The sequence below is a fragment of the Rhinopithecus roxellana genome, chromosome 15, assembly GCF_007565055.1.
Source record: "Rhinopithecus roxellana isolate Shanxi Qingling chromosome 15, ASM756505v1, whole genome shotgun sequence".
Classification (NCBI taxonomy): domain Eukaryota; kingdom Metazoa; phylum Chordata; class Mammalia; order Primates; family Cercopithecidae; genus Rhinopithecus; species Rhinopithecus roxellana.
The window spans coordinates 88,521,653-88,546,590 of NC_044563.1; the positions used below are offsets into that span (position 1 = coordinate 88,521,653).

General features: G+C 50.0%; 1 protein-coding gene across 3 annotated transcripts in view; it reads right to left on the reverse strand.

Moving 5' to 3' along the window:
* Positions 1-24,938, reverse strand: part of DENND2B (DENN domain containing 2B) — a 178,719-nt gene that overhangs the window by 22,886 nt on the left and 130,895 nt on the right. For all 3 annotated transcript variants that reach the window (XM_010384847.2, XM_010384848.2, XM_030917212.1), the window contains 3 exons: positions 13,939-15,198; positions 10,041-10,177; positions 1,469-1,620 (listed from right to left, as the gene is read on the reverse strand). In XM_010384847.2, coding sequence (XP_010383149.1) covers positions 1,469-1,620; positions 10,041-10,177; positions 13,939-15,198 — 1,549 coding nt within the window. The remainder of the gene's footprint in view (positions 1-1,468; positions 1,621-10,040; positions 10,178-13,938; positions 15,199-24,938) is intronic.

The following is a 24,938-nucleotide window of genomic DNA, read 5'->3' on the forward strand; positions in this document are numbered from 1 at the left end:
AGAGGCCATAACCTAATGGCCAGCCTGCTGGGCTGGGAGATCCTGCAGCCTGGCCCTCCTAACTGCTCCCATGGAGAACACAGGGGCTCTGGGCTCTGATCACCAAAGCTGGGCCAGGCAGGCCTCACACTGAATTGACTTCCACACTCACAAGGCCCTGACTGCCCTCTTCCCAGCCCTGATCTACTCTCTGCCTCTCGCCATGTGCGCTGACCTCTCAGCCCAGGGCACCATCCTTGTTGTGGACCCTGTGGGGAGGCAAGTATCCCACAGACACCCAACCACTGTCTGGTTCTGGAATTGCCTCTCCTCACTCTTCAGCAAATCCTCCTTCCTTCACAGCCCCCAATTTCCTGTTCTCACCCAATCAATCTGGCAATGCAAACTCAGAGGAAGCCTGTTTGAACAGAGCCCTAATTAGGGGGTAAATCTTTTTTTTTTTTCTTTTTTTTTTCTTTTGAGACAGAGTCTCACTCTGTCGCCCAGGCAGGAGTGCAGTGGCGCGATCTTGGCTCACTGCAACCTCCGCCTCCCGGGTTCAAGCAATTCTCCTGCCACAGCCTCCCAAACAACTGGGACTACAGGCGTGCGCCACCATGCCCAAGGTTAATGTTTGTATTTTTAGTAGAGATAAGAGTTTCACTGGCCAGGCTGGTCTCGAACTCCTGACCTCAGATGATCCGCCCACCTCGGCCTCCCAAAGTGCTGGGATTACATGCGTGAGCCACCACTCCCAGCTATGGGGTAGATCTTTTATAAAAACAAACACCTTATTCCAAAGCCAGAAGAAATCATTTTTATATTATCTGGCCAATGCTATACAGGTCCTTCCATTTGCAAAGATAATTAGAGTTACCTGGGGAGGTCAGAGAAGCCTCTCCACCTGCCTCTTGTCATCCTGGACAAGGACAGAAGGAGCTGAAGTCCAAGAGCTTCCTTTGGCTTTTCACCTTTCCTCTCGTTCTGCCTTCTCCCCATCCATTCCTTAAAGATTCATGCTTACTCTCTCCCATAGGAGTGGCTCCAGGTGTCACAGACACCTGTCTGGCTCTCCAAATGTGATTTGGGGGCCTACAAATGGCCCCCTAATGCCAGTACTGAGATGACTCCTGGCAGAGTTGCAGAATGCCAAGACTCCCACTAGGCCCTGTCTTCCTGTTTCGCACAGGGTGATAAATAATCAGACAGGAGACTGCAAGGGCTCCTGGCTGAGTTTTGCAACTCAGAGCTTGTGTAGGAAGGGAAAGAAGATAGGACAGGATGCCCCTCAGAGCAGGTGCCAGTTGTCCACAGGGGTTTCAATATGGTGGACGTCCCTGAGTGCAGAGCCCTTTGCTGAGGAGACCTCCTTTATCAAGTACTAGTGAGGGTAAAAGCCTGAATGGAAGCTGGGCCCAAGCCTTGGAAGGGCAGGCCCCCACTGTGGCCCTCACGCTAACCCTACAGGCCCACGTCAGGGCTGAGTTACCTGTGTGGGTGGGCTGTTGTACTTCCTGTCCTGAGGACTCCACATCCTGTGCAAAGAGTCCAAGGAGTTCTCAGACAGTTGCTGGGATTTTCGTCCTGCTCTTCGGCTCTTTAAGTCCACATCCTCATATGGATTCTCCTTGGGCAGATCTCCTGCAGAGGAGGAAGAGTTAGAGAAGGGGGAGAAGGAAAGAAGGAAACACACGAACTCACACACACACAAATAAACAAGCAGAATTCCTGTGAACCAAAGAGAATGGCTTCTGCCTGGCCCCTCAGCTCATGAGTCATGCAGCTGCCCGTCTGCAGTGGGGAGGCTACAAACAGATCCTGGCTCCAAGTCCAGCAGCAGAGCCCACCCCCCCGCCCCCCGCCAACCCCCCCCACCCCCAGCCCAGCTCAGCCTGGCCTCTGCTTTATAAATTCAGGGATTGCACAAGACTGGCTCAGCCACCCCTGCCTGTGCCCAGTCAGAGGACAAAGCCAGCACCAAGAGTCTTTCCTTGGCTCCTTTCCCTCTGCTGCAAACACCCCCAAAAACACAGTTCAAGGTAGGAAGGGTTTTCAGGTCACATGGCTGTCCCTTCACCCAAGGCTCAGGGGATCTCCCTGGGGACCTACTTTGGAGGGTGGGCATGGAGGAACTCACAGAACTGTCGAGAGCAGAGCTTCACCAGGCCCCCCCCTCACCTACAGTGCCATTCAACAAGTCTTTTAGGGCAGGGTTTTGTGGTGTTCACCGAGGCAACCTTGGAACGGAACAGTGATTAGCAAGGAGGAAGTGTTCGGTAATGATCTGTTCAATGACTCTCCTACTGTAGTGTGTCTATTCCCTCTACCGCTGATCTCAGCAAAAAGAGAACCATCAACACTCCCCTTTTGGAATAAACTCTCCTGCTGTGACACAGGGGAGGTGTGAAAGGCTTGGAAGGAGTCTGGGCCAAAGGATGGGGGTGAGGGGAGTTCTTGCTTCTCAGGACTAGTTCTAAAATCTGTGGCAGCGGGCACTGTATTGGCATTACCAGAAAATCTCAGAGAAGTCCAAAACACAATCCCTGCCCTTCAAGATTTTGAGTGGCACTCCTTTCCACAAGACGTATATCTCCTGCCCCGACCCCTACAACATACACCTTTTCTAAAATACAGTAACAATATGGGCCAGGTCAGTCCTAGCTCGATCCTGGTGGCAGAATCCGTAGGGTGAACAGGTCCCAGGGGAACTCAGAACACAGCCCTCTCTGTACCCCTTTCCCCATCTTCCTGCTACAGAGCAGGACTCACTCCAGCACCTCTGCTCAGCAGCAGGATTGAGCCTGGGTGACCACCGAGTCCCACACTTGTCCTACAGATGTCTGAATGTGCCTTACGCCCCAGAGGAACTCAGACCCCACTCCTCAGGAAGCAGGCAGAAGAAGGAGCTGGAGGACGAGAAACAAAGGCTGCCGAGAGTGACGCTTTCCTAGAGAGGGCACAGGAGGAAGCTTTCCTAGAGAGGGCACAGGAGGAAGCTTTCCTAGAGAGGGCACAGGAGAAGAGCCAACCCCTATATGCTTGCAGATCCCTCCATTTCCAAAGTGAGCTCCTTCCACATTGAGGCATCAACTTATGCAGAATCACAACGAATTTAGGAAATGCTCTTTCAGAGTCAGGGGGCAGGTGTGAAGAAGGGATTTCAGTGACAGCTAAATAGACTGCAGTAGGAGTAATACAAATCTCTGTAAACTTATGAGTCAAAGATGGGTCACTGGGATTTGGGAATGGATTAAGTGATTCCCAACTCCAAGCAGAGTCCCCAGCAATGGAGCAGACCTTTTCCTGTAACACAGTCATGCTATTAAAATGACTTGTCTCCATTCCAGAGCCCTGACTAAGTGGAGCTGGCCCAGCAGCCCTGTCGCAAGAAGCCAAATAGCAAACCCAGCACCCCCTGCATGTTTTCTCCAGCCTACCCCACCGTGGGGCACTTAGGGAGGCGTTGGGGATGGATTCTCTACTTCTTGGTCCTTCCGCAACATATGTCCTGCAGGAGTGAGGGGGTGGGGGGGCTAAGAAGGGAGAATGCCAGGACACAGTCTTCCTGATCCCCTAAAACAGGACCAGAGCATCACTGTCCACATCAGGGCAGGGAGAACATTGATGCCAAGCTCATCAAATCCTTGGGCTGCATGATCAGCCAGGGCCTTTATTATCATCCCCAACCTATAGTAAGCCTTGTCCCAATCCCAGGGGTTTCTCCAAGCCACTGACATTTGGGGTTGAGTAATTCTTGTTGTGGTAGACTGTCCTGTCCATTTTTAGGATGTTTAGTGGCAACCTTGGCTTCTATCCACCAGGAGACATTAGCATCTCCTTAGCTATAACAGGCCAAAATGTCTCCAGACACTGCCAGATGCTCTCTGGGGCGGAGAGAGGGAAGAAAGGAGGGAGAGAGAGGGAGGAAGGCAGGAAGGGAGGGAGGGAAGAGTGAAGCTGTCCCCCCACTGAGAACCACTGCTTTAGATAGAGCTTTCTAAACTTCCAATGGCTTCTGAGTGTGTGACGTGAGTCCCAAGACTAGCCCTCTTTTTTTCCATCCTTTCTTCCTTCACCTCACTCCCTCCTTCCTTCCTTCTTTTCACTACAGTAAGAGCTTTGAATATTGATACAAAATCCAAAGCTCCAAGAAAAAGGTGTAGGATACTGAGGCCCGGGGAAGTAATAGATGTACAAGGCTGGTGCACATCACTGACAACCCAGGGGAAAACAGCCAGCAACAGCAGGTTCTCAAGATAGGTCCTGTCTCTGGAAACTCGATTTCAGGAAGACCTGCTCCTGCCCAGCCCCTCGTGCCAGCCTCTCTTCTCCAGCAATGTTTAACATCCTCTCTGATGTAACAAAGCCACTAATCAGTTCTCCAGCAAATAGACGGCTGGCCCCAGCCCACACGCTGCCTCCCCAGCCTCAGCTTGGTCCCTTCACCACCCTAACTCATCTGCCACTCCCAGCTTCCTGGACCATTCCTGACTGCCCTGGAGGAGCTGTCTCAAATAGATTCTCCCAGTCATCTCTCCAAGTGGACAGGGGGCCAGGGGATGGAGATGCACAGAGACAAGTGGACCCTGAGTCCTGGACCACTAAACTGAACCAGCTGAGAGCAAATAAATATCAAAGCAATGGCTCAGAGTTGGAGGAGATGGTGGGCTGGGAAATGGTGCGCAGAACGTCCTACAGAGGACAGAGCTAAAGGAGCTAGGGCTGAATGGGAGATTCAGCAGGGGCATGAATGGGAGACAGGGAGCCTGGCAGATTGCAAATTTCTACCTGCATTCCTGCCCACACAGCTTTCTTGGGACAGTCCACACAACCCTTGGAGAGGGATGAAGAGGTGGACCCTCTTCCCTGAAGGCCTGGCCCTCAGCAGCCTCAGCTCATCAAGCCCAGCTGGAGAAGCCAGAAGTCTCAACCTTTCCCAGCTTGGATGACGAAATAAGGGACAAAGGCGTCACCAAGAATTTCTGCTTTGCACTATTCTAAAAGGGGTTTGTCAGAGCCCAAAAGTGTCACACTAATCCTCTTAAAGGAAGAATCCAGCCCCTCTGGGCCCTGCTCCCACTCCTCCCCACAACCTCCCACTCCTCCCCACAACCTCCCACTCCTCCCCACAACCTCCCACTCCTCCCCACAACCCTTCACTCCTCCCCACAACCTCCCACTCCTCCCCACAACCTCCCACTCCTCCCCACAACCTCCCACTCCTCCCCACAACCCTTCACTCCTCCCCACAACCTCCCACTCCTCCCCACAACCTCCCACTCCTCCCCACAACCCTTCACTCCTCCCCATAACTCCTTTGGTCTTAACCACACATACAGCACTCCCCCACCCCAACCTAACTGGTAAAACCAGTTAGGAAAGGGGTGTGTGTATGTGCATAGGCACTGAGAATTTCTCCAAACACAGTCCTAAGCTTCCTGGACCACACCCAGTCACTAGGGTCCTGGGTCTGCAGCTTCCCTCCCCAACCTCCTCTGGTTCCAACCAGCTGTTTCTCCTGGTTCTCAGCCTTTTCCCCTCTCTCACACAGGACAGAAAGGGCCAGGCTAAGAGCCCAACTCCCCAGCAACAGATCAGATTGGGGCTCTAAGGGGCTGGCTGTTGCCCACCCTCCAAGACTTGACACCATTTCTCGACAGCCCCGGCACCTTCCCTGGGCTGCACCTCTTGGCTGTTTTGTTTCCCACTGCAACCTCCATCCCAGTGGGTGTCCTCTGCTCCTTACTGTTTCCCAGCCTGGGGGCAAATAAGGGAAGCAACCAGAGACAGTGGAGGCTCAAAAGGCTTTTGCAGTCCAGGCTGACTGGCCCGGTCCTCAGCTTACATCGCACTGAAGTTCTTGGAAATGCTCCCTCAGCCCAGGCTAGCTGATGGGAGTGGGAATCTGCAGGAATGCAGCTCAGGCGCCGAGGCCACTCCACATAACTCCTTAACAAGCTGCTTCCTTGGGTGCATTTTAAGTGTCAGGCTCAGAATGCAAACATAAGGCCTACGTAGAATAGCAGCATCTTCCAGGGGCAGATGTCAGATGGCACAGGCGAGAAATAGCAGCCCCAGGAAGCAGCAAGGCAGTAACTTTCTTTCCAAACTCCTTTTCTGCAAGTTAGCAGGGTAAACCTCAGTATTTTGGGAGTACCCCACCCCAGCTCCTCAGGCATCACGCCTAGTGTAGGCAGGAGGCCAGCAAACCCCCCACAACCCCCATTCGAGTCCACTGCTCACAGAGAGACACGTTTGTCTTGGGGCCAACTGGCCCTCCACCTCTGACAGACAGGACTCCAGTCCAATCACCAGGACCCAAGATGGAGATGAGCACTAGGCTCTCTGCCTCCCAACAGCTCCATCCCTGCGTGCCTGCAGGAGCCTGATCCAGCAGGGTCAGAGTCATCCGTCACCCCACAGAGCACAGGCTGGGCCCAGACCAGACAGACGGCTCCCAGGAAGTCCAAGCCACTGATCAGTCCGAGGCAAGACGGGAAACTGCCATTCTGAGTTCAGCAATAAGACACCCCCTGAAGCCTTGTGGGGAGCTCCAAACTCTCAGGCCTGTCCCCAGGGAATGAAAAAAGAAACCCACCAGAATCTAACAGAAAGGGACTGTTTTCCTCTGTATTTCCCTCTGGCCTCCCTAGTCAGGTCCCAGAAATTCAGATTGGGCTGCTGTGGGGACATAAAAAAGGAAAATATGCACAGGGCACTGTCCTAACTGCAGACTCCGGAAACCACCCCACCACCCCACCAGGCCAAAGCAAAACCGAAACATCCGATGTAGTGTATTCCCAAACTGGTGCTTGGGTCGCTCCCCTCCCTTTCTCCCGCATCCTCTCCCTCTCCTTTCCTTGTCCTTTAAGTGTTCCAAAGATCCAGAAGCCAGGTGAGCAGTTACCTCTACCTTTTGCCCACACAGTGCTGACCCCTAGCTGTACTCAGCCACCCAAGAAGCAGCCAAGCTGCTCCCATATTTTTTTAACTCCTCATGCAACACCCAGAGTGGAAGAGAGTCCTCCCTAATGAGTGGGGAGGCCGCTCTGTTGCCCCACCCACTCCCTACCTCCTGTTGCAGGGAACATTCTCATTCACTCTAGTTTGGCAGAAACTGTACTGTGTCAGTTTGCTGCCCAGGACACTGGGAGCACCCAGTGTAGCTGCTGCTGTGGGCAGAGAGGACTGTGGTTTTCTGATGTCCCTTGACTATGCTGGGTGCTGGCAATCCTGTGGTCCTGCCGTTCTCCATTCTCTGAGAATGGATTTCCTCCATTCTCTGAGAAGGATTTCTCTGAGAAGGCTCTGTTCAGGACTTTTTGGGGCAATGTTTGGGGGGCAGAATTTTGGAAGAACTGAGCTGGCCAACAGAGCTGTTCCCAAGGCCTTCTTAGGTCAGGTTTGAGAGAAGGGAAAGAGGAGGGCAAGTGTGTCTAGGCCTCTGCCTACTCACTCATTCGGGAGGATTTTCTTCCACTCCAGGATGTTGGTATTGCACAAGGAGGTGAGAAATACAGGAGCAGCACTGGCTGCCTCTTGGGTGGCTGAGTAGAACTGGGGTATGGGCTGGAGTTGGGGCATCTTCCTTAACTGCCCACCTGGCTTCTGGATCTTTGGTTCTGATGCCCCTAGCTCTTGACCTCTGCTCTGGGTTGCCTGTGGGTACAAAGCTGTCTTTTCCCCAGGGATAAGGGAAAGGGCCTCCCTCCCCAAACTCTTTTGCTGTTCTAGGGACCTCACTCCTACAGTCTTCCAGCTGTGACCCAGTTTTACGTGACTACATACTATACACTCTGTTCCTGGGAAAGCAGTGTCCCTGCGGGTCCCGGCATGGCTGCTGTCTCCCCAGAAACGCTGGCCCAGCAAGTGGCAAGGAAACGGCTATGAAACCGATGGCTCAGATCAAATGAGGGAACAGATGGCCCTCTCTTCATAAGATTCCAGGCTTCTGAGCCAGCCGGGCACGGTGGCTCACGCCTGTAATCCCAGCACTTTGGGAGCCCGAGGCGGGTGGATCACGATGTCAGGAGATCAAGACCATCCTGGCTAACACGGTGAAACCCCGTCTCTACTAAAAAATACAAAAAACTAGCCGGGCGAGGTGGCGGGCGCCTGTAGTCCCAGCTGCTGGGGAGGCTGAGGCAGGAGAATGGCATGAACCCGGGAGGCGGAGCTTGCAGTGAGCTGAGATCACACCACTGCACTCCAGCCTGGGCGACAGAGTAAGACTCCGTCTCAAAAAAAAAAAAAAAAAAAGATTCCAGGCTTCTGAGAATCTGGAGGGTTCTCTCTACCCCAGGCCACTTCTCTCTCTCATGTATTCACTAACAACACATTCTTCTGATTCAGGGCCCAAGACAGAGGCAAGACAGGGGCCCAGAGAGGGAGCCGGCAGGCAACACACAGCCTCTCTCCTCCCCACTAACCGACACTGACACCACACTTCACCTGAGCAGAATCAAAGCCCCTTACTGAAGAGGATGCTAACAGAATTGAAATGAACGCCAAACAAACAAAACAAAACAAAACAAAACAAAACAAATGTAACCCAGGCTACAGCATCTCTTTCGTCTGATCCGTGAACACAAGTTTGCCAATACCATGTCTTCCCACCTGTTGGAAGACAAATCTCAATGGAATCTTGCATTTCTGCCCTTCTTCTGAACAAGAGGGACTGACAGTTCCAGACTATATTTTAAAGGGTATTTATACAGCAAACAGCCTTGGAAGACAGAGATAGTGTCTCCCTTCAGGGCAGAGGCAGATTTGTTTCCTGACCAGAATGATAAAGATAATGTTTCCTCCAAGGACCAAGGTTAGGCAGGCTTGCCAGCAGTCTCTGAAAAGACTGGGGTTTCCTACGCTTGGGCTCCCCAGCTGGGACATGGACCTGCAGTGTCTGCAGCTTCCACCTGGGCCTTCTCCACACTGCCCCATGGGACTTACGCACAAGGGGAAACCCATGTGAACACGAAGCTCATGCTGCCTGCTGTGCCATGAGTAATAAAGTCCTTTGTGACCCAGGGGTCTCATGTCTTCTGCCAGCACCCATGAAACTAGGGCAATGAAACTTCTTAGCTTGTACAATGGACTGAATGTTTGTGTCCCCCAAAATTCCTATGTTGAAACCTAATCCCCAATGTGCTGGCATTTGTAGGTGAGGCCTCTGGGAGGTGATTAGGTCACGTGTGCAGGGCCTTCACCAATTAGGGCTCTTTTAAAAGAGACCCCAGAGAACTCCCTCTGCCCCTTCCACCACATAAGAACACAGAAAGAAGATGGCCATCTCTGACCAGGTAGCAGGCCTGCACCAGACACTCAGTCTTATTTAATTCTAACAACAACCTTATGAAGTATTATTACTTTTTTTTTTTTTTGAGATGGAGTTTTGCTCATATTGCCCAGGCTGGAGTGCAACGGCGTGATCTCAGCTCCCTGCAACCTCGGTCTCCTGGGTTCAAGCGATTCTCCTGCCTTAGCCTCCCTAGTAGCTGGGATTACAGGCGCCCCCCACCATGCTCAGCTAATTTTTTGTATTTTTAGTAGAGACGGAGGCTGGTCTCGAACTCCTGACCTTAGGTGATCCACCAACCTCAGCCTCCAAAGTGCTGGGATTACAGGCATGAGCCACCATGCCCGGCTCGAAATGTTATTACTATTACTGTTGTTGTTAATATAGTCACATCATCATTTTATAAGAGAAAAACAGAGTCTTCACAAAAGTTAAGTGATTTGCCTTAAGGACACACAGCTAAGGAAGAGGGCCTGTTGGACTTCAAAGTCTTCCAAAAATAAAGGAAAGGAATGATGTCGTTTTCTCCTTCTCATGTCCCCAAACGTCCTTTGGATTTCAGTTCATTCAAGAGCCAGGCTTTTAATCACAAAGCCGCTCTGTCTTTGCTAAGGTGCTTCGCCCGATGTCCCATTTCCAGGAGGAGTTCCAGAAGGTGGGACCATGCCTGCCCACAGTGAAGGAGGTCAATCTAGGTGTTTCCTCCTGTTCCTGTTCTTCTGTAGCCCCCTGAGATGACCCAGCCGCCACCTCTGCCATTGCTTACCCACAATATCTTCATAGGCATTTTCTTCTAAAGTGCTTTTGGATCCAAACTTGGGTTGGTTCTCAGTACCATTCTCAGTGGGAGAAGAGGGGTATAGGGACTGGAGACTGGATGCATCCTCAAACTCAAAGGATTTTCTGTGGATAATAAGAGCAAGAGTCATTCCTGCTGAATCAGATCTCTGCTGCCTTGCTGGGGAATGTCCGTGGCAACAGCAAAGACCACAGGCCTCCTCATAAAGCCAGCTTCTGAAAGAACATCAAGGCAGGTCCAAACTTACCCCCAAATTAAGAGACAGGTGGTGTGAAAGGCCCCAGCCTGGGTGCCTGCGATGCACCTTTCCCGAATAATACTGCTATTAGGTAACAACTACTACCCAGCTTAAAAGCATGCTGTTCCAGGTACTGCATCCAATGCACCTTTACATGTGTTACCTCAGTAATCTTCACAACAGTGCCACCAGTATTGTGACATCTTGTGAAAGAGGAGACGGAAGTGACAGAGGCATTCTCCCAGGTGATGTCTCACTCCAGGGCCTGAGCTGTCAACTATTAATTTTGGCCTCAAGCCCTAGAGAATATCCTCCTTGAGAAGTGTCTGTGATTACACTGGAATCGAGTGCCTGGTCTGCCTCTGGGGTCTCACATCCTCATCTGCATCCTAGCCAGGGACTCCTGCCATTGCACTAAGCAGGTAGGAAGGCTCAACACTGGGAGGGTCCCACTCAGGGCTGTCAGGGGGTTGGAAAAGCAGTCGTTGCTGGGTGGTTTGTTGAAGCAGGAAGGGCTGAGCCCTTAAAACAAATAAGACCATTGCCAAGGTGGAGCTGGGAGGACAATTTGCAGTCAGAAGCTGCTTCCAAGACCCAGCTTCCCTTCAGCTAGTAGTTTGCTCCTTTCCATCCCTTGGACAACCTTCCTCTCTACTGTACAATTTCAAGACCACAGCTTGCTGTCTCCTAAGACTCCCTGAGCCTACAGCACTCTCTGCTCCTCTCCTTCATCTGAGAGGTACATCCCTCATCTGAGACCCCAACTGCATCCTCTCCCTCTCCAAGGTAAGTCCCCGCAGGCTCCTGGGGAGGGAGGGAAGGCAAGGCACTGACTGGATCCCTCCTCCCACCCATGAACACCTCCTCTTCTTTCAGGCACCATCAGATCTTTCAGCCAAGAGGCCTTTTTCTCTTGTTTCCTAACAGCTTCTCCTGAGAGTCCTACCGTGCAGGGAAAGGGCTAAAAGTGTCCTGAAGGCTACAGCTTGTTCTTAGCTTGCCTGTCCCTGCCCTGCCTCAAGCACTCAACACAACCAAACACTCTTTATATTGGCATCTCCTCCCTGTGCCTCTATGACACATTCCCTCCTGGCTTTCAGCTTTTCTTTTCAACTCCTGGCCACTACTTTTCAGGCTCTTATGAGGGGTTCTCCTTTTCCATTTGCTTTTTAAGTGTCCGGGTCTCTCAGAGTTCTGTCTTAAAAACTCTTTCTCACTCTGCACTTTCTAGGGACCAAATATCCATGGGCCATTGCCATATCTACCATCTCTATCTTGATGACTCCCAAATTTCTGTCTTTGGCCCAGATTCTTAACTAGATAAACATCCAATGGCTGAGCACAGTGGTTTGCAAATGTTGGCCCAGGACCAGAGTTAGTGTGACAGCAAGTTTTCTTTGGCATATACAGTAGACTCAGCATCATATGCAGGTAGCCCTCAAGTCAGTAAATAAGACACAAATCATATTCAGTCAAATTATCCTTGAAAATCCCCCAGGAAGGTGTCATACTGAGGACCAACATGCCATCTCTCATTAAAACTAATAGTTTCTCCCCAGGAATTTTTTTTTTTCTTTTTTCTTTTTTTTTTTTTTTTTGGCTGAATGCCAGAAGAAACACTTGGCTTGCATTTTACACACACACACACACACACACACACACACACACACACACACACATATTTTTTTTTGCAAGATAAGGTCTTGTGCTGTTGCCCAGGCTAGAGTGCAGTGGTATGATCATACCCACTGTATCCTCAACCTCCTAGGCTCAAGCTATCCTCCCTCCTCAGCCTCCCAAGTAGCTGGGACTACTGGCACATGCCAACACTCCAGCTAATTTTTAAATTTTTTTGTAAAGATGGGGTCTCATTATGTTGCCCAGGCTGTCTTGAACTCCTGGTCTTAAATGATCCTCCCACTTTAGCCTCCCAAAGTGCTGGGATTACAGGTGTGAGCCATCTCACCTGGACTGCTTTTTTTTTTTTTTTAAATAAAAAAGTATATTAAATGTAAGAATCACACTTGGTATAACAGACACAAACTTACCATCTCCACTCCTCATGGAACGTGTTCACCATGTGAAACGGCATACAGAACAGACTGCACTTCTGGAGCTGTTTCTCTTTTTCCAAGAGCACAGATTTAAGTTTGCTAAGTTAATTCTCACACCAAGGGACTCCTCCACACACGGTATATGTGTGTATATATTATATATAAATGCAGTGTGGGGTGGAGTATGTGTAAAACCTTCAGGCTGATGAACTCTCCCCCCACTCCCTTTGGTCACTTAGTCAACTGCTTTTGGCTCTTCTAAATTTAGCTTAGCAACTCCCTCTATGAGGAGCCTCCCTTCTCTCCCCCATCTAACTCAGATGCCCCTTCTCTGGGTCTCTGCGGCCTCCTGCACTGCCATGAGTTATGGTACATATGACATTATCTATAATTTATCTGTGCACCAGATCACGAAGTCCTTGAATGGAAGAACCATGTCCTATTTGCCTCTGCATCGTCTTGACCAGCACACTCTCGGTGCACAGCAGGCTCTAGATGAATGTTTATATAAATGGATGAATAAGGACAAAGCAAACACTCTTGGCAGGCCGTTTAAGAATTAAAGAGCCAGTGAGAATTCTGAGGTGGACTCAAACATGGGATTACCCTTAGCCATGGGCTGTTCCGGCTCGGGGGTCTGAATCTTTGAAATTTCTTCCTTTCTGCACATGGCAGGAAAGTTTATATATAAGATGGGATATGTTAGATGAAGCCTGAAGTGTGGGGACAGACTAAAGAATCCCCAGAAGTGAAACAAACCTGAATACCCATCTGTCGTGGGGTTAGATGAGAAAGGCAGTAAGATGTAGGAGGATAAGTATTCCAAAGGAAGCTCACTCCCAGCCTACCCTGATTCAGAGAATAAGACGCCTGCCAGCTTTCACCAATTCCAACAGCTCCAGCTCCAAGTTACTGGGGAGACAGCCCTTGGTAATCTGGGTTTAGAAATCCTGAGACTGACCAGGAAACCAACGTGAGCCTTGGAACAGGCTCATTCCTGTTTTACTCCTTTATTCATCAATCTCCCCAATAATCCCCTCTTGATATAGGCCCAGGGTTCGTATATGGCCCGGAGGCCCTCAGGAAAGAGGGAATTGTGTTAAATTTGCCGGTACTACCATGTTAATGACAAAATGCAGTATTCAGATAATGCTTCATTCAAAGAAAATAATGTCTAATGCTGGTACTTCAGGTGGTAGGGAGGCTAAGATCCTACTAGTCCACAAAGGACTGCCTGATTTACCTACTCCCGACAGAGGACTGAGGAAGCTCCGACAGGGGCAGGACACAGCCCAGCTCTAACCCCAAAGGCCAAATCCAGCCAATACCTTCAGTGACTAGCACTCAGGTCCCAAGTATCCTGTAAGCATTCCCACTCATGTCAAGTATCTTGTAAGAGCAGAACAATCTCATTTTTCACTACAACTACCACCTAACAATTATTCAGTACTTCAGGGCTTACGAAGCACTACTGATTGTGACCCACCCTACAATCTGTGTTTGCACTGTCCATTTAAAATTTAAAAGAAAACCACGGTATTCAGCTACAACATACCGGAGGCACATGCATTACCTGCTCTGGGACTTGCGGTGACCACGAATGTCCTTCTTGGGTCTCCGGGTGACAGGCGGGGCTGGGGTGGAGGGCAAGGGGGGTGGAGCAGCAGGTGTGGGTGAAGGAGGTAGACCATTGCTGGGCTTACTCTTGGGCTTCTTGTCAGCCTCGTATTCAAAGGTGCGCTTGGGTTTGGGGACAGGGTTCACAGTGGGATCGGGGGAACTCTTCGATGGCAGCCGCTGGGAGCTAGGGCTATTTCCAGGGGTCCCGGGTTTAGTGGAACCACTGCCTTCCCTCTCTGGGGGTGGGCCCGCCTCCCCGCCAACTCCAGCCACTCCGACTGCCCGGCTGCCAGCGCTCACACTCGCGCCCCCTGCCGGCTCCTCCAAGACGCCCAAGGTTCCAGTCTTCCTTTTCCCCCGGTCCACGCTGTAGCAGCTGCTGGGGAGCTGGGGGAGCCCCCGGCCTGGCTGCTCCTTCAGGGCCTGTTCAATTTTCTGGATCCGGCTCAGCACTGCTGAGCTCTCCTTCCTGCTGCCATGGCCCCTGAGGAAGGCGCTGGGCTCACTCCGGCCCAGCCGTTTCTCCAGCCGGTAGAAAGAGTCCCGGACAGGGAGCGCCTCTCCCTCCTCCTCAGTTTCTGGGTAGGAACACTCGGAGAAGGTCCTGCTCATCCTCCGGAGGCCCTTGAAATCAAAGGTCTTTTCTGAGCTGCAGGGGGACGGCACCACGCTGGGACAGCCCAGGCTAGGGCAGTCCTCACTGGCCGCCCACTCGCCCCCAGAGCCCTCCCGCTTCTCTCCACACATGCTCATCCTGGGCGACGCCTCTCGGCGACCTTCCCATGCTGAGATCTTCTCCCGGATGCCCAGGCTGTGGGCGCGGGTACCGGTACGGGTCAGCAAGACGCCCCGGGGGCCAGCCGCTGGCCCCGGGAATGGCGTGCTCTGGGCAAGGGGGAGGCAGGCAGCTACCCCTGCTACATCCTGGGCTGCGCCTTGGACATTCTCCTTCTGGGCTTCTCTCTTGCACGCCGAAGGGCTTCTGTCCAAATAACCGAAGCTGGTGGTCTTGAGGGGACAGGTAGGTGGGGAAGTATCTGGGGAGGGATCTTCTGGATTCTGGGGTGAAGGAGCTGGGGGGTGCCGGTCCTTGAGGAGCACCCGGGAGCTGGAGTGGCTGGGGTACCTGCAGGCTGAGGTTTCACTATCACTGAGTGGGTAGATGGGACTCCTTGGTGGGGAAAGAACTGGAGGTGGAGAGACTGACTGAGACCTGGGGGCAAAACAAAACAAAGGAAAAGAAAAAATGGCAGTGAGTGGCTGACCAACCAGAGGCATCCTGTTTCATTCCTACAGAACTCAGCATCTTTTTCCTGGAGGACTCAAAGAGTATTCTATTCAAGTAATGTACCGTGAAGGCTGTCTTCAAGGAGAGCAATAGCTCCTTAATCACAGCAGGCCAAACTCAACAGGCCTCTCTGCCCAAACCATCCCCAAGCACCCTGAGTAATGTCTGAAACACCTGTTCTGTGCCAACTGAAAGTATCCCAAGAGTCTACATCTGCCAAAAGGAGGACAGAAAGCCCAGTGGTGTGCTGCGACATGCTTAACAACCAGTTCTCAGAAGGTGTGGTGGCTCACACCTGTAATCCCACCACTTAGGGAGGCAGAGGCAAGAAGATTGCATGAGCTCAGCAGTTCAAGACCAGCCTGGGCAACATAGTGAGACTCTGTGTATGGCAAAAAGAGGGAAAAAGGGACCAAAAATCCCAAAACCAAACAAGTTTGAACAACCGGCTGTCTGGGGGCAACAGCAGATTGGTAGCACTTGCCAATGTTGGTAGTATAAATATTCCAACTCTGGCTGAGTTACCAATGTGACGTCATTGGCTGTGGAGTTCAGAAGAGATGCCACTGATCAGCTCTTGTGAACTGGTGCAAGACGGTTCTCCAACACCACTCCCAAACCCTTTGATTTTTCCCCTTAACAAGCCTCTGTCTCCCCTGGGACTTCTGCTACTAGACCTACGTCTCGCTTCTTCATGTTGGGTTCTGACAAGAATTAGAATCCCTGGGGGCCTCAGAAAGGTCAGAAGGGCCCCTCAGGAAAGAGTCTTTTCCACTCTGTCAAGGAGGAAGCCAATGGGGTGGGGAGACCAACTCCTTAAGCAGCTCCACCCTCCAGCAGTGGCATCACAGCCAATAAGCACCCACCATGTCCCAGCTCCAAATCTACATGCAGATCTTGGCAAATACCAGGAACAGTTCTGAATAAATGTTTTTACATATGTTAACTCGTTTAATCTTCCTGAAAATTCTGTGAGGTTATTGTGTTTATTGTCTTCATTTTACAAATAAAAAACACTAAGACACAGAAAGATTTAACATCTCATCCAAGGTCACTCAGCTGGTAAGTGAAACCAGTACATGAACTTCCACTACACTGGGCTGCCTCTCTGAAGAGGCAGCAGTGCCTCTGCCACTTTCTGAACCGCCAGGGCCCTGAGGCAGCTCTACAGAAATCCCCACAGCACTTGGCACACCCCTGCCACAGCACTTGTATCAAGGGACTTCTTGGTCTTCCCTACTAGACCATGGTTTCTTCCAGGCCCAGGGACAAACAGACAGTGTCTGGAAGGTACTCAGTGAATGATGAACAGCAAAAGGAAGGGAAAGGTGAGCTTATTGAAGAAAACCATGAACATACTTCCTCTTGGGCACATTTTGCTACTTGTCTACTAGTGCAACCACTGTCAACTTTCAGAATTCTTTACAAATAGTTTCAGTTCAAAAACAACAGGATTTGCCAACACTGCACAGTACAAGGCCTACCTGACCCTAAGGCCGTGGCCCTCAGCTCTGGGCTGCCTAGCCTCTCAGGCTCCGGAATGCCATGCCACCCACAGGAAGGCAGCCAGCTGCCCCTGAGCCAGGCTGCTGTCACTGCTTGCTCACACACAGAAAACTGGAGCTTGGGTGAGTCAGGGATTGGCTGACAATTCCCTGCTGGGTCACAGGCCTCTGGCTGCCCCCTATCAACAGGAAACCTCAACATGCTTAAGTTGTTTTTCAAAGGGCAAGTCAAACAAGGGCCATCCCATGTGTATATGGGCACAGATGAGAGAAATGCAGTGCCCAGCCAAGCCGATGACCAAAGAGGCTCTGCTCAGTGAGGAGGTGTGAACAGAGTAAGCCCCGGCACTCCCTGGGGTAGGGAGCGGCAGGGCAAGGCACCAGGCTTGAGGCGGGGGGAGATCCCAACTTCCTCACAACTGATGGAGGCCTCATGTCTCTCTTATTTTATAGAACCATAAATACAAAAAGGCCATCAGTCTAGCCCCTAAGTGAATGAGTGCCTGTGCTACACAAAGGACTCTGTTTTAGTTCTCAACTGAAGATGCATTTGACAGAGGACAATTTCATTTGTTTCTCCATTCAACAAATACTTAGTGAGCACCTACTCTATGCTAGGCCTGTTCTAGGAGCTAGATATAAGAATAAACAAAACAGACAAATTCATATCCTCATGAAGCTTATATTCTACTGGGAGATGGTAGGCACCTAATGAGACTCACAATCTCTTGGGAAGACTTTTTAAACTATACCTGCCTCACCTGCTCAGGCACTTTGATATGTGGTTCCCTAGGGCTGTGTCTTCCCAGCTGCCCAGGAGAGAATTCACCAGTCCATGGAACCACTGTTACTTATGGTAGTGTGGGGCATGGCTCCTTGGGATAGGAAAATGATTCAGGGCCTCTGGTCCATCTGACCCCAGCATGCTTTCAGAAAGAATGATTCTATAACTTCCCTTAGTGGTTCCAGCACAAATAAATCCACACAGGTTAAGAACTTTCTCTCAATGCCTACCCCGCTTGAACTGAGGTTTCATTTCTCTCCTCTCATGCAGCATAAAGTAGAGAGTAAACTGTCCCTTTCCTCTGAAGGCCCTGTCTTTGGTTTCACTGCTGACCTGGGGCCCATAGCTTCACATGCTACCCTTGCCCCGGCCTCCCCACAGGCCAGGCCCAGTGCACTGCGCCACAGAGGAGCTGCCCTTACTGACTTGGAGCCCAGGAGCCCCAGGTTCATCACAGAGAAGGCACCAGTCACTCACTCCAAGGTCTGGTAAACAATAAAGATAAGGCTCTGCCCTCCTGGGTGTGACATTCTCACTTGAGGGTAGAATTCTCTGTTATCTGTCCGCATGTTCCTGATTCTACCTCTTATTAGCAATGGACTCACACTCTGAACATCCAGTTTCATTTCTTCAAAACCGTTCCACATTTTACATCACAGGGTTGTCATATTGAGCCAATGAGACCATGGATGTGAAATGCTCATTATCATTAGTACTGTTTTGTTTTGTTTTGTTTTTAAATCAGGTTATGGCTAGCCAGTCAGTCTCAACAGACGGTAAGAACATCACAGCCTTGGTGTTCAAGATTCAGTGTAGCCACTTATAAGCTTCATGACTTTGAGCAAGTAATCTTCTCTCCCTAAGCCTCATAAAAAATGGGTGTTGGAAGGTCACATATCTTGGCTGGGTGTAGTGGCTCATGCCTGTAATCCTGGCATTTTGGGAGGCTGAGACAGGTGAATCACCTGAGGTCAGCAGTTCAAAACTAGCCTGGCCAACATGGCGAAACCCTGTCTCTACTAAAAATAACAAAAATTTAGCTGGGTGTGGTAGCAGGCACCTGTAATCCCAGTGACTTGGGAGGCTAAGGCAGGAGAATTGCTTGAACCCAGGAGGCGGAGGTTGCAGTGAGCCGAGATCATGCCATTGCACTCCAGCCTGGGCAACAAGAGTGAAACTCTGTCTCAAAAAAAAAAAAAAAAAAATCACATATCTCAGAGAATCCCTGTGAGAAATAGAGATAGTACCTGTCGAGCGTTGAGCTTGGGGCCTAACACAGTGTTCCAACTTAGCTTGATAATTACTAATATTCATATGGGGCTGACTCTTCAGAGTAATCACCTGGGAAACTTGGTCAGTTTGCCACTGTCCATGGATCCTGAACATTGTCGGAGCGGGGGGAGGTGGGCGGGGAGTAAATCAAATATGGCCATGAATTCTTGGCAGCTCAAGCTATGGAAAGGTTAAGTCTATTTCTCTGCCCCTCGAATCTGGGTTGATCTTGGTGATGTGCTTTGAGTATAATACAGTGTGGCAGTGGAAACTAAAAGTTGTCCAAATTCTAAACTTGAGGCCTCAAGAGGCCTTGTAGTTTCTCCCTTTACCCACCTGGAATGCTGCCCTGCCACCGTCACATAAGGAAGCCAGTCTAGTCTTTTAGAGGACAAGAGGTCCCATGGAATGTAACCGAGGCACCTCTGTCAATAGCCAGCCTACAACTGTCTGACTCATGAGTGAGGCCACCTTGGACCCAGGCCCAGCTGGACACAGCTACATGAGTGCGCCCAGGGGAATCCAGCAGAGGAACCACCGGAAAACCCACAGAAATGTGAGAAACAATCAACTGTGTTAAGCCACTAAGTTTTGGGGTGATTTGCTCCACGGCAGTAGTAAAAAGATGCAGGTAGGAAAGGCCACGCCTGCATGTCATTGGCCCATCCCATCCCAGTGCAGAGCCACTGCCCTGGCCTTCCTTCCCCACTTCCCCACAGGCCAGCTTAGCTTCCATGGTGTCTGGATTGGATCTCTCTCTCATTACTACAGGCTCTGATGCTCTTATGGGGGCATTCCCTGGAAGTGGAACTAGTTCAGCCACCCTAAGAATCAGCTTCCATCAGTCTTTGCTCCCAGGCTGAAGGAGGGTCAGGAGAGTCTGTCACCTAGAGAGGGAACACTAGGGAGGCTTCAGGAGGGACACAATGGGAGCCAGGTGTCAGGATGTCTGGATCCTCGTAACAAAGAGTTTGCACAGCAGGTGGCATCCCCTGGCATGGATGGGAGAGAGTGCTCATTCCTGGGCTTCAGTTCCACTCTGTCTAGTTGTTTCCTAGTTCCTTAAACTGAGACTGGGAGGGAAAGTAAGATCATTCTCCCCTGTTGGACAAGAGGAGACCACGGTCATGAGAAGAGTAGGGCCTGGATCCAGGCTGCCTTCAGACGCCACCACGGGAGCAAAGCCACTGAGAGTCTCTAGCTTCACTTCTTCCTGGTTCCTAGGCCAGCTCCTTGCTAGCCTTCTCTGTATCTGAACAAAGGAAGCCACCTATCACCCAGACCACAGTGTGCAACCCCACCAGGCCGGAGATACATTTTGGCTCTCTATCCATTCAACCAGATACATTGAGCACCAAGTCTATTCCAGGCACTGTTTTAGGCTGAGGTGGGAGGACTGCTTGAGCCTGGGAGGTCAAGATGCAGCGAGCCACGATCGCACCACTGCACTCCAGCCTGGGCAACAGAGTGAGACCCTGTCTCAGAGGAGAAAAAAAAAAAAGGATCAGCAGAGACTGAAAACAGACAAAGTCTCTTTTTCTATAGGTTACATTCTGGTGGAGGCACATGAAGCTGCCTTATTTGTTTAGAGTGAGTAGATAACAAATCAACTCTGTGAGATGGTTTGGGGGCCAATAAAGAAGAATAAAGAAGGGGAAAGGGGATCAGAGATGAGCAGTGGGGATGAGTTGCTGTTTTACGTAGGGAGGTCAGGGAAGCCCCTCTTGCCAGGGGACACATGAACACAACCCGAAGGAAGTGAGTAATGTGTCTATCCAGGGGAGGAATGTTCCAGACAGAAAGTGCAGTAGGGCAAAGATAACCACATGCCTACTGTATTCCAGGGGCAACAAGGAGGCCTGTGTGGCCAGAGTGCAGGGAAACAACAAAGTGTGGGCTGGAGATGAGCCTGAGAGACACCAGAAGCCACACCATGGAAGGCCCCATGGGCCATGGATAAGACTTGGGCTTACACTCTCGAAGAGAAGGAAGCTCTTGAAGGGGTGTGAGCAGGACAGTGACAAGATCTGACTTTACATCAGAGGTTGACAGGCAGGGGTACAGGGTGGCAACAAGGAGACTATTTAGAAGGCCACTGCAGCAATCCAGACAAGCAATTATTATATGACTTGGATCAGAAGGGTAGTGGTAGAAACGGAGCTACTTTGAGGGCTGGGCCAATGCAATTTGCTGATGGGTTAGATGAGCAGTGAGAGACACAAAAGGGAAGTCTAGGACAGCATCAGGATATTTGGCCTGAGCACTGGTAGAATAGAGTCTGGGTTATAAATTTCAATATGAGAGTCATTAGTGGCATATAGAAATATTTAAAACCATGTGGCCAAATGAGATCCTCTAGAGCATAAGCGTAGCTAGAGAAGTCCAAGTGCTAGTACATTCCAGTGTTTTGGGGTCTGGACAAGGAAGAAGAACTAGCCAAGGAGACCGACTGAGAACTGCGTTTAGTGAGAAAAGAAGAAAACCACGAAGAGTGATGTCCTGAGACGCTCAAGAAACAGGGAGTGACCAACTAAGTCAAACCTGCCAACAACTGAGTAAGAGAAGGGCTGAGAAATGATTTGAAACATAGAGGTCACTGTGACCTGACGAAGAGAGGTTTTGGTAGAGAGGTAGGAAGGGAAGCATGACTGGAAAAATTTAAGAAAAAGGGAGGAGAAGCAGTGGAGACAGAGAGTTCAGACAACTCTTTTAGAGGTTTCCTAAAAAAGGAACAAGAAATGGGATGGTAGTTGGAGAAGAATATGGCGTAATAGAAGCTTCTCTTCTCTTCTTCTCTTCTCTTCTCTTCTCTTCTCTTCTCTTCTCTTCTCTTCTCTTCTCTTCTCTTCCCTCCCTCCCTCCCTCCCTCCTTCCTTTCTCTCTCTCCTTTCTCTCTCCTTCTCTCTCTCTTACAGGGTCTTCCTCTGTGGCTCAGGCTGGAGTACATAGCTCACTGTAACCCCAAAATCCTGAACTCAAGCCATCTTCCCACCTTAGCCTCACAAATAGCTGGGACTACAGGCTCATGCCACCACGTCCAGCTAATTTTTTTTTTTCACAGATGGGGGTCTCACTATGTTGCCCAGATAGGTCTTGAACTCCTGGCCTCCAGTGATCCTCCTGCCTTGGCCTCCCAAAATGCTGGGACTGTGCAGGCGTGAACCACCATGCCAACTTTGCAACTGTAATTGGAATGATCCAGTAGAGAGGGAAAAGTTGTCAATGCAGATACAGAAGGCACAAATGCAGAAATAACATCCTTGAGCAGGCAACGAAGAGGTGGGGACCCAATGCCCATCTAAAAGGGCTGGCCTTACACTAGCACCCTCTTTCCCATGTGCCTGCGCTGGACGTCTGCTCTCACGGTCTCATCCCCATGTTGCTTTATGCTTCCACATCCCCTGGCTTTTACTGCTGCATATTTTCTCCAACTCATTCCAGAGAGGGGAGAAAAGGTCACAGTTTGTTCCCCTCCTGCTTCAAGCATCTGGATCCAGCCTTCTCCCCAAACCCATTGATCTACTTGATGACTATGTCCTATCAATTCTACTTCCTAACATCTCTCAGGTGTGTCCCCCTCCTCCCCATCCCTACTGCTACTGCTACTTCTTTGGTCTCTTAACTCCTCTTTCTGCCTTCAGTCTTAAATCAGTTCTGGTTCATCCTCTCATCTTCTGATATCTTTCCAAAATATAAAGCTGATCATGCTTGAAACTCCTCATATCTACAGAATAAAATGCAAATTCACTGGCATTGCTGACAAGGCCCCCCATGAGCTGGTCCCTGCCTATTTTCCCCTTCATCACCCCACATTGTTTTCCCTCCATATCAATCCTGTATCCCACCCTTAGGCACATCAAACTCTTAGCTTTTTCACACCCTACCCCCTTTCAGGTAGAGATGGCCTATGCAGAGGCCTCCACTGGGAAAACATCTACGATGGCATGTATAACACTGCATTGCACCAGACTGTTTCCTCTCCCTTACTAGACTATGAGTGAGCTCACCTGAAGGTGGTAACAGTATCTTGTTAATCTTGATATCCCCTGCAAAGTGCCTAGAACTTAAAAGGAATTATTATTTGTGTTGAGTGACTAAATGAATGAAAATGTAAATAGTTAAAAACCTAGGCCTCCTGTATGCCTGCTCAGGACATAACATTGTATCTGCAGACTTCCCCGCCTCTCTCTTTGTGGTGTATGGGCTAAAGAACAACAGAGAAAGGTACACAAAGCACTCGGTGCAGTCCAGTATTGCTGCCAGTCCCCAAACTCCTCTGCCACTAGGCGTGAAAGCTACACACTGGCTGGGTCCTGGTCCCATCACTTTCTGGGTGTGCTCATGGGCAAGCTCTCTAAGTTCTCTGTGCCTCAGGTTTTTTAACTATCAACACGGACAACACTTACTCTGAGTATCCTCACATACTAGCTGTGTGGCTAAGATGATGCAAATCTCTAACAGTGTTTGAACACTATAAATCATTCCATAAAGGTAAAATAAATAATTTTTTAAAGTAAATACAAAGCAGCCATCAGACACCCAAGACTGCTGTTCTCTCTTATCATCTCTCTGTTATTCTACAATCCCAGAGTATGCCCCAGGAGGCAGGCACTGTGGAACTGGGCACTTGTGCCACGGCCTTGTCAGCAGGCAGCCAGTTCTGCCGCTCAACACAGGCATGGATGCCAACACTGCAGCATGCGACATGCGAGAACCAACATTTTAAGGAGAGATTAAGTAAAATGAACAGATAAAAGAAAGCAGGGGAGAATGCAAAGGATATTTAAAAGAAACAGAGAACCATAAATGCACACACACACACACACACACACACACACACACACACACACAAATATGTAAGACACATAATTAGAATGGAAAGAGTAAGAGCTACAGTATGGAAAGAGAAATAAATTTAAAGAAAAAGTACTGTGGGCCAGGCATGGTGGCTCATGCTTCTAATTCCAGCACTCTGACAGCCCAAGGTGGGAAGATCACTTGAGCCCAGGACTTGGAGACCAGCCTAGCCAACATGGTAAAACTCCATTTCTACAAAAAAAAAAAAAAAAAAAATTTTAAAATTAGCTGGGTGTGATGGCATGCCCCCGTAGTAGTCCCAGCTACTCAAGAGGCTGAGGCAGGAGGATCCTTGAGCCCAGGAGGTCAAGGCGAAGTGAGTCATGGTTGCACCACTGCACTCTAGCCTGGGCAACAAAGTGAGATCCTGTCTCAAAAATTTAAAAAGAAACAAGAAAAGAAAAAGCATCATGTGTATGTGTGCACATGCACACAGACAGAAAGAGAGTTAAAGTGCATAATATTCCCTCTGGTACTGTCTCATAGGAACACGCCCCAATCCCTGGGCTAGTGACACAGGCCCCTCTTCAGTAACACAAGAAGTATTTGTGCTAAGGAATGTCCCATGTATTGTCAGGTGACCCAAGGAACTTTTTTGGAGGGAAGGCTGTCTTTAGTTCTTGAGGAACTTGGCATGCTTCAAGTTGCTCTGCTTTTTCTGGTCATAGGGCTACTACAAGTGTTAGTAACAAGAAGGGACCAAGCTGGAGCTAGTTGGGAAAAAGTCCTAGTAGTCCTGGAAACAGCCTGAGAGGTACCAGGATGTGTTATGAGTGCCATGAAGTGAGCCTGTCTGCAGGTGAAGGTTATACAGGGCTCAGTGTCCAAAATGCTTCCATCCCTATTAAGCAATGTCTTGCCTGCTTCAAATGAAACTGCCTGGAAAGTGGCCAGTCATTCAGCATTCTTGGGCTTCTCAACTAAGGACCCTGTTGGCTGAGCGGTATCACCATCCTCCTGCCACCCAGTGACTGCCCCAATTCTGGGGATGGTATTCTCACTGCGCTACCCCAAAGCCATACTCTGAGCGTGGAGGAGGAGAAAAAGGAGTAAGGCTACCTGAGTCAGCAAGTCCAAGAGTTTGTTCCCCAGCCTAGAGCAGAAGCTTGCCCAGTAACAAGACACAGACGTCCCACTCCAGAAAAGTCCTGAGAAAAAGTCAAAGGACAGGGTGATACTCACAACTTGGCTTTCTTGCTCCCAAAAAGAAGCATCTCAAACAGTTGCGAGTCCCCAATAGGGTCCAG